Genomic DNA, 9,237 nt, shown 5'->3' on the forward strand with positions numbered 1-9,237 from the left:
CAAAAAAAAACCCCCAAAAAAACAAAACGCTTTTAAGTACTTCAAACGTTTAAAATACATCGCAGTACCTCATCCGCATCTCTGCTACAAAAAAAAAAAAAAAAAACATTTGTAAGCTACCAATGATGCTAACTTCTGCTAGCCCATGTGTAGCATTTCACATACTGTATGTTAGCATGAAGCTAGCCTAAATTTTGTTTACGTGTATAAACAAAATAATTTCAGTCTAAACTTCAACCGGGAGTAAGCACTTTTTTGTTTTGTTTTTTTGCGGGTTTGGAGCGTATGGCCCCTCCCACTCACCTCCATGAGCCAGTCGAGAAGAACGGCTCTCATCTTGGGCTGAAGGTGCGGATGTTTGGCCATCATGTTGACGTTGCGCGTGTACGTCTTGTCCTTGGCCAGCATGTTGCTCCACACCACGTCCTTGCTCGCCCAGCTGAACGCAAACGCACATGCGCGACAAAAACATAACTTGCAGCTGTAGCAGTACAAGTAGTTGCAACACAGGTAGTAGTGTAAGAAGCAGGAGTAGGAAGATTTACACAAGTAGTAGTAACACCAAGTCATGCCATAAAAATAGTTGTAGTACAAATAGTAATGGTAGAAAAAGAAGTAGTAGACGGATTGGTTTATTAGTTTTAGTTTCAGTATTATTAAAAAAAAAAAATGTATGTTACTTGTGTGCAATATTTAAAGGGATACTTTACTTATTTAGCCATTTTTGGCAGTCAAACACGAATATTTTGCCTATAATAAATTTGATATTTTCATTATTTTTTTTCATGTACAACTAGTACCTTTTAAAAACACGTTTTGCAACTTGCTGTGGACTGAAAATGACATCACAAGGGCTCAGGTAACCAATCACAGCTCAACTTGTGAATGTCACATGACCAAACCTAGAAAACAGGTGAGCGGTGATTGGTTACCTGAGCCCTTGTGATGTCATTTACAGTCGACAGCAAGTTGCGAAATGTGTTTTTAAAAAGGTACTGATTGTACATGAAAAATAATTAAAGTATCCAATTAATTATAGACAAAATGTTAACTTTTTATTACTGTAATGGGCTAAATAAGTGAAGTAACCCATTAAAGAAAAAAACAGATGGGGGCGACGTCATCTTTTGGTGCTTTTCTATTGGCTTCTGCTCGATGACATCACTTCTATGTGACACTCTTTCAAACGTCCTTATTCCGGCAGTTAATATTTAAAATCACATTTGAAAAAAAAAAAAATCACCTTGAAAAGGCTAATGCATTAAATTAATTATCAAAGACTAAAACGAAGGACCTTCCTGCTACAATTATAGTTTTGTAAACATAAAATGTAGTTTCAGTTAGTTTTCGTTTTTTTATTTTATTTCATTAACGAAATTGTTTAATTTTAGTTTTTTCGTTAGCTTTAGTTAACTAAAACAACTTTGATTAGTAGGGGTATAAGAGGAAATATCAATTTTAAAAGTTGTAGTGCAAGCAGTGGTTTAATAAGTGTACAAGTAACAATATAAAAAGTATGAGTAGTATAAGATGAATAAATGGCTTCGTAGTAGTAGTACAAAAACTAGTAGTAGTATAAGATTAAGCAATATTAGTACGCCAAGTTATTTCTACTTCACTAATTCTACTCCTTGTACTCGTAATAAGTACTGTCCAAAGAGCTTGCACGGTATTCCTACTTCCACGACTTGTGTGTGTGCGTGTGTAGCAGCCCGTGACGGTTGCGTACTGACCAGAGCGCAGGCAGCGGCGCGCAATGAACGGGCGTAGCCAAGACGTTGGCGAAGTTGTAGTGCGGGAAGCCGACGTTGATCAACGTGATCTGCTGCTGACGCTCGTCCTGGCGCTCAAACGTGGACGTACGGTGCCGAGGACTCGCGTACGTCACCTCCTCTTCTTCTTCTTCTTCTTCTTCTTCGGACTGCCACGCCGCCTTCAACAGAGAAACGTAACGTAATAATGCTGTCCCAGCGATCACGCTTTCCTGCTCCTGATTTTCAGACTTCCTATCTGCCAATACAAAGTCCCAATCTGAGACCTCTGCATTAGTTTAGAAAAAAAAAAAAGCTCAATTGTCAAATTTTTGCAGTGTGGATAAAGATGTCGTCGGTCTAGACGCCATTTTGTGCCAGTGGCAGAAGTCAGCGTAGAAGACTGCGGAAAGTTAAATTGTCATGCACATTACGCTTATTTGATCAAATTAAATACTTAAGAGGACAATTCATTTTTGACTTGCTGTCACAACAGCAACAAAATGTACTTACTAAGAATATTTTTTCTTTACGCGTGTAAATTTTTTGTCATCAAAGTTTTATTAACCCGCAAACGTTTGAGGCACACAGACTCTTCATTTTCGTTGAATTTGTTGTGTCATTTTTTTGTTTTGGAAAATGTGTTTTGTTTGGAAAGGACAGCCGATTATGCTACTAGGCTAACATGTTGCTATTAACGGCTAACATATCGATTGCAGCGCAGCTCTGACGCTGAACGACTTGCTAATACAAAAGTTGTCAACCCAAGTTTCTTAAAGTTCATACAGAAACATGTCGGACTTGCTCTCGATCGTCTGACGTGTCGTAATTTATTTCTCATTACAATCTACCGACTTTGACCAACATTCTGGTTTTCTTAGTTGGAGGACTTCATATTTGTGGGACCTAAAAGTATAGCTCAAATGCAAAATCAAATACTGTAAGCATGTTACTTAAAAAAAATAAAAAAAACGCACTTTTGCTATTCATAGATCTGCACATTTTCCATACAACCGACTGTAGTGCTAAACGTGAAGCTAATTATGGTCAGCAGCCATGTTTTTCAGAACACAGAAGTTCTCAATAAGCTATTCATTTTTAAACAACTTTGCTTTGATAAAGAACTACACAAACCAGAAATATTTCCATCATAACTTTTCCCACTTAGGTTAATATTGTGATGGATACAGTTAACCCTGAGCGGATTCAATTAGGACATTTCAGGGTATAAACAATGCTGAAATGTTATTTTTGAAAGTACACCGTTAAAGGTTTGATGATAAACGGTTGCCAAGGGAATTCAATGATTCCAACTTGAATGGACATGTGTGGGGATTATGAAAGAAAATGTGGAAGTCAATTTGTGTGCCTGATGATCTGGTTTGCATTGCAATGCATTTGTTGGGTAGGACCCCACAACTTTTCCAATCTTTTATCCTCTTCGGCGTTCTTCCAAGAAGATGTGAGAAATACTCGGCCCGGTCTTCCAAGTTTTACCTCGCAGTCTCGCTGCTGCTGCTTCTTCTTCTTGGTCATCTCCGCCGCGTCCTCGTCCACGTCGTGTAAATACTGAAGTCAAAAGCGTTCCATGTTAGTTAGACATTCCATACGTGAAGTGTTGCTAAGTGTTAAGTTTTCTTTTCCAGATAGAGAAAGAGTGAAAAGGGAGAGGGAGAAGGGGGGCTCCACTCACAATGGCAACATCTGCTTTCCTCTTCCTCGGCCTGGCCGCCTTCGGGTTGGCCGCCTCCACAGCAACACACTCGGCTTCTTGCTCGGCTTCTTCCCTGGGAAACAAACAAGTCAAATGAGCACAGAGGAGCACAAAAGTTGCCAGTAAAGTGCGAATTGCACGCTCAGGCGAGCTCCAACAAACGACAAGGTGGTTTTAGCCGCAAGCTAACTTAGCTTGAGGAGGCTAAAACTTTGACGCTGACGAGGAGCGGCAAAAGAGGGCAAACGAGCACTCACCGACTTCCCAGCATTCTAGTCACAAGGCTGGTTGTCTTGTGGGGAATAAAACCTGCGAGGAAAAAAATGTTTTTAAGTTAGTTGGAGGAGTTTTAAGCGAGTACAAGAGCACACTCCCAACCCCCACGCTCAGCTGACAAAGCCCAACTCGTCCTGGCGGGCACACGAGAACACTGCCGACGTTTACGGTCACCAAAAGTGAACAAAAACGACAAATATGTTCGCCAAATTCAACATCGAGTCACAAAACACGACAGGCTAGCCACCGAATGGTGTCATTTTGTGCATTTGTCCCGGTAACATGTTCATTTTCTTTCACAAACTTTATAGACATCTGGCTCGATTCATCATCATGGCCGACGCAGCTGCTTCGGGGACTATGTTGCAAAAATAACACCAAAAAACAACTCAAAGCGCTTTAGAATAATCACATTAACAACCGAAACTTACTTATTTGACATTCGTTTGTCGTTTAAATATGTAAAACAGGCAGCTAGTCGGATTAGCTCGTTTGTACTCGCCTCAAGATGCTTCTTGAAGTTCATCCGCGGTCACAATCAATGTCGATCATCAAATCAATAAATTAATTTAGTGCATCGATAAAGGAGGTGGCGGATGTCTTTCGTCGTCTCGGGGGAGCACTCGGTGCGCGTGGTGGCAGCTGGCCGGTGGCGGGTCGCAATGAGCGGGGACGGCAGACGGGCGCGCCTCGGTCGCGTCAAGCGGGGAGGAGGGCGATTTAACTTGGCGCTCAAATTTGTTCTTCTCCGCCCTCCCGACGACCTTCATCCGCTTCGGAACGCGCCGCCGCGTCGCTGAAACGTCGGCAAACGGACACTTTCGCTCGGGGAGAGTGTTCGAAAAGCGCGGCGAGTGGCGACTAAAGAGCAGTTTGGTCGAATTTTTGACCGGTAGAAGCTGGGAGGCGTGGCGGCCGGGTGACAGCTGCGTGGGCGGAGCTTGAGAGGCGGAAGTAGCCGGCACCGCGTGGCTAGTCTGTCGGATGTAAACAAAGCCTCGAGTCGACACACTTTCGGTGCCATTTAAGCCCAAAAACGACCGTTTGGTGGGTTAGAAGCGCGGCGGAGCGGCTCGGTGGACCCTCGCGGAAGATTGTGGCTCGCTGTCACGCCGGTCGCGATGGTTCTTTCACGGCTTTAGAGCTAATTTTGATGACGTTAGCTCGCGGTTTTTTTTCCGCCATGGCGCTCATTTGTGCCGCGGGTTGCCAGATACAGCTTATATCCCCCACTTTTTTTTGTGTGTGTATTTTTTTGCAGAACTGATGCCAATAGCACTTTTGTTGCTGAATTTAGCAAGTTTTCAGATTACATTAGCTAGCAACTATTGAAACATTAAAAGTGAGAGAGCACATATTTTCACTCCAAAACAGAAATATATAGTGCTACTGCTCATGACAATATATCATAAATTACAGACTACAGTTCAACAACACAGGTTGACTTTTGGGCTTTCCTGTACGCACACAAAAATAACCGGACCAGTAGAGATGTTACAAAATTGATCAGACCTAAAATAAACGACAACAAAAATTCTTGGCCTTTGGTTACACGGACGAGGGGGCCTCTCCATCTCAAATAAGAAGATAAGTGCTCTAGAAAAAAATCTGTGCTAAATGAATGTCAACACCTCGTCAGTGGACTTTTGGACAGTCACATGATGAATGACTTCCAAAAAAAAAAAAAGTTGTTCTTTGCTCTGTGGCTGCTAGACGGAGCATAAAGTAATAAACATGAAGTGGTTGGACCTCTTTGGACAGCTAAAATGTGTCGTTATTGGAATGATCCACGTGAAAGCTTTACCAGGTAACACTTATCTATTACATTAAATTTGCTACCCTGAAACAGAAAATTAGGATTTTGCATGATTTCCCATGGGGGAACAAATAATGTGAAATTGTTGCTTTTGACAGGCTCGCCACTTGGATGCTTGAAAATGTCCCAAATCATTGAAGAGGCCCGCAGGGAGGCGGTCACATACCGCAACGCAGGCCTGGTAAGCAGCCGCATGCTCACCATCAAAAACTTGCAAACTGTCCGCTCATCATTGTCACTCTGAGCGACGACAGCTGACGTGCGGGGTTCCCCAAGGCGCTGTTCTTGGTACGCTTCTGTTCCGCAACTCCATTTTGCCGAGAGTTCTGAACATCGGAAAACCTCATCACACATCACAAGATGATTTCTCACACTTATACTGGTGAAACAAGCCCATCTAAAGTGGGTATAAAAAGTCTACACACCCCTGTTCAAATGCCTGGTTTTTTTCCGTTAAAAACGAGTCAATGGTAACTCATCACAAAACCTTGGAATGAATCAAAAAGGACTTTAAATGGCGGCATGTATCTTGTGACTCCCCTTTAACGAGAGTTTGAATGTGATTGGTCAGTTCTGAACAGCCACATTCAATTATATATATATATATATATATATATATATATATATATATATATATATATATATTTTATGACAGAAAAAAATATTCAGTAAAACAGAAAAAAAAATCAGAAATACAGGGGAAAAAAAAAAAAAAAAAGCAAAGCTCCCCAAAAAATTAGTCAGAAAAGCAGATTTTTTTTTTCCCAAGTGAATGCAATATGTTTCTGTAGTATTTAATCTTTACGTTTTCGTTAATCCTGCATTTAAATCGTAATTCCACGTTGATTTTGTTGTTTTAATTCAATCTTGTTTTGCTTGTGATAACATAATTCATTTGCACGTGTAGGATGCTGTCATGGTCGAGAACATGCACGACGTCCCGTACTCGTTGACCCCGGGTCCCGAGGTCACCGCATGCATGACAGCCGTGTGCACGGCCGTGAGGGACGTCTGTCCGTCCATCCCCGTCGGCGTGCAGATTCTGACGGCCGCCAACCGGCAGGCGCTCGCTGTCGCTCTCGCGTCAGGTGATCTCACTCGCTCGATTCTTTGAAAAATTCAACACACGGCGGTTGTCACTCACTTTTCAGGCAGCATCGCAAACATCAATTGTTCCGTGAACGTGTTTGTTTGACTCAGCAAACGTTGAATTTTATGATTAAATGCAGCTTGTGGGACCAGATTGTTTTGGATCTTTGAAAGTTCCAGTGTTTTCATGTTGTCAGGCGCCAACTTCATCCGGGCGGAGGGCTTCGTGTTTTCCCACGTGGCCGACGAGGGTTTGGTCAACGCTTGCGCCGGAGAACTTCTCAGGTACCGGAAGAGCATCGGAGCCGAGGACGTCCTCGTCTTCACCGACATCAAGAAGAAGCACAGGTATCGATCGCCTTTTTTGCGTGTGAATACAGAAACAGCACTTGTCCAGGTACTTAACGCCACTTCAAGCGGAGTTGAGTATCGAAAGTGGCCCGCTTTCCAAAAAAACATAACAAATAAAAGGAGGGAAATTTTTAAAAAAATCCCCAAAAATTCAAGTCAATAAATACAGAAAAAAAAAAATACGATGAATAATGAAAATGTATACAAATAAAAATATTGATCATTTTAAAAATGCATACACATTTACAAATATAACTCAAAGAATACAAATAAATAAAAATAGATACAAATTCAAAAATATTAATTTCATGCCTAAAAAAACAAATGTATACATAATTATAAATAAACTAGTAAATACGAATGTGTTCTTGAAATACATTTAAAAAAATATGCAAATTGGCAAATTAAAAATGTGAAATTTAAAACGTACATAAACTGAAAAAATAATTAAAATACAACTAAATACATACATAATTACAAATAGAAAAATAAATAAATAGGTAAAAACGTATAAGTAAATATTAATTACAGAATTTCAATTCTTACATTAGATTGATAAAAAATATTTTGAAACATATATACAACTTCAGAAGTAAATACATAAATATAAATAAATAGAAAATTATCATTAAACAAGTGAATCACATAGAAAAATCAAGCACATATTGCAAATGAAAAAATCAAATTAAATTAAAAACAAAAACATTAAAAAGTAGTAGCTAATTAACTAGCTAGCTAACTAATAAATGTAATTGAAATACAAAAGGAAAAAAAGAGTCATTACTAGCAGAAATAAATAAACCCGTAATTAAACTTGTATCGATAAATACATTTTAAAAATGATGATTTTGCACGTGTGGTGTCATGCGATGCGACCGCAGCTCCCACGCTCTGACGTCGGACCTGAGCGCGGCGGAGACGGCTCGGGCCGCCCAATTCTTCCGGTCGGACGGACTCATCCTGACCGGAACGTTCACGGGAGCGCAGGCCGACCCCAAACAACTCAGCGGTGCGTCCCTTTACTGTCGTCTTCGTGCGAGCTCTTCCAAGTCTGACTTCCTGTCCTGTTCCTGCGCCCGTCGTCCCACCCAGAGCTCAGGCGGGCGGTGAGCCTCCCGGTTCTGGTGGGTTCCGGCGTGACTGAGCACAACGCGGATCGCTACCTGGACGCCAGCGGCCTCATCGTGGGCTCGCATTTCAAGGACGGCGGCTTGTGGAGCAACCGGCTGAGCGCCAAGTCCATCGACAACTTCATGGCGAGGATGAGACGCCTCAGAGGAAGCGCGGCGCGATAAGATGAAATGCTGACGCTGGACCAGGGTTGTTACAGTTTGGGAATTTTTCATTTGAGTTCGTTTTGATTTCGTTGTTGAGGTTTGTTTTGTTTTGTTTTGAATTTAGTTAGTTTTAATTCATTCGTTTTCAGGGTGATTCTGTTAGTTTTTATTAATTTGAGTTATTTAATAAAATCTTCGTTTTAGTTTCAGGACTAGTTTTAGTTTTTTTATTTTTAGAAAAAATAATGTGAATTACTTGTGCACAATATTCCAAAAACACCGTGGGAGCGACGTCATCTGAAGGTGCTTTTCTATTGGCTGCTGCTAGATGGCATCACTTCTGTGGGACATACTTACTTTCAAACATCTTTATTCCGGTTAATATCAAAATTAATCTACATAAAATCACCTTTAAAATCATCCCCAAAGGCTCATGCATTCAATTAATTACCAAAGACTAAAACAAAGGATATTTTTGAAATAATTATAGTTAGTTTTGTAAATATAAAATATAATTTCAGTTAGTTTTCGTTTTTTTAAATTGAAATTGTTGAATTGTAGTTTTAGTTAACTAAAATAACTAGTAAATAATAGTATATAAAGTATATAATCATCCATCCATCCATCCATTTTCTTGACCGCTTTTTCCTCACAAGGGTCGCGGGGGGTGCTGGAGCCTATCTCAGCCGGCTTTGGGCAGTAGGGAAGGGATGGCTTTTTCTTTTCATTGTATTAATAATGTTTTAATTGTTCAGCACTTCGAGTTGCATTTGAATGTATGAAAGGTGCGATATAAATAAAGTTTGATTTGATTTGATTTGATTTGATTTGATTTGATTTGATTTGATTTGATTTGATCTGATCATGGTGTTAGGGCGTGCCTCCATCTTGGAAAACAAATAGCTGGTGCAGTCCGAACCAAAACTTGTTCCATGAGCTGATGAGAGACAAAAACGGCTTAAA

General features: G+C 40.6%; 2 protein-coding genes across 3 annotated transcripts in view; one reads left to right on the plus strand and one right to left on the minus strand.

The window, feature by feature from the left end:
• ccne1 (cyclin E1) overlaps positions 1-4,861 on the minus strand; it is a 91,052-nt gene extending 86,191 nt beyond the window's left edge. The window contains exons 1-6 of one of the 2 annotated variants that reach the window (XM_077520265.1): positions 4,244-4,861; positions 3,723-3,774; positions 3,445-3,538; positions 3,249-3,320; positions 1,734-1,933; positions 304-439 (exon numbers count right to left, since the gene is read on the minus strand). In XM_077520265.1, coding sequence (XP_077376391.1) covers positions 304-439; positions 1,734-1,933; positions 3,249-3,320; positions 3,445-3,538; positions 3,723-3,736 — 516 coding nt within the window. In that variant the 5' untranslated portion in view covers positions 3,737-3,774; positions 4,244-4,861. The remainder of the gene's footprint in view (positions 1-303; positions 440-1,733; positions 1,934-3,248; positions 3,321-3,444; positions 3,539-3,722; positions 3,775-4,243) is intronic. The other variant, XM_077520266.1, reaches the window with a different exon arrangement.
• Positions 4,654-8,976, plus strand: LOC144018115 (uncharacterized protein F13E9.13, mitochondrial). The gene is made up of 6 exons (XM_077520267.1): positions 4,654-5,548; positions 5,656-5,738; positions 6,465-6,645; positions 6,844-6,994; positions 7,879-8,006; positions 8,090-8,976. The coding sequence occupies exons 1-6, from the start codon at positions 5,476-5,478 to the stop codon at positions 8,290-8,292; spliced, it is 819 nt and encodes a 272-aa protein (XP_077376393.1). The 5' UTR covers positions 4,654-5,475; the 3' UTR covers positions 8,293-8,976.
• The last annotated feature ends 261 nt before the right edge of the window (positions 8,977-9,237 follow it).

This window comes from Festucalex cinctus, chromosome 4 (assembly GCF_051991245.1).
Source record: "Festucalex cinctus isolate MCC-2025b chromosome 4, RoL_Fcin_1.0, whole genome shotgun sequence".
In the NCBI taxonomy this organism is placed as follows: domain Eukaryota; kingdom Metazoa; phylum Chordata; class Actinopteri; order Syngnathiformes; family Syngnathidae; genus Festucalex; species Festucalex cinctus.

Coding starts and splice junctions, on each gene's coding strand:
- LOC144018115 (XM_077520267.1), top strand. CDS start 5,476: ATGAAGTGGTTGGACCTCTTTGGACAGCTAAAATGTGTCGTTATTGGA. Junction 5,549..5,655: donor CCACGTGAAAGCTTTACCAG/GTAACACTTATC, acceptor TGCTTTTGACAG/GCTCGCCACTTGGATGCTTG. Junction 8,007..8,089: donor CGACCCCAAACAACTCAGCG/GTGCGTCCCTTT, acceptor CGTCCCACCCAG/AGCTCAGGCGGGCGGTGAGC.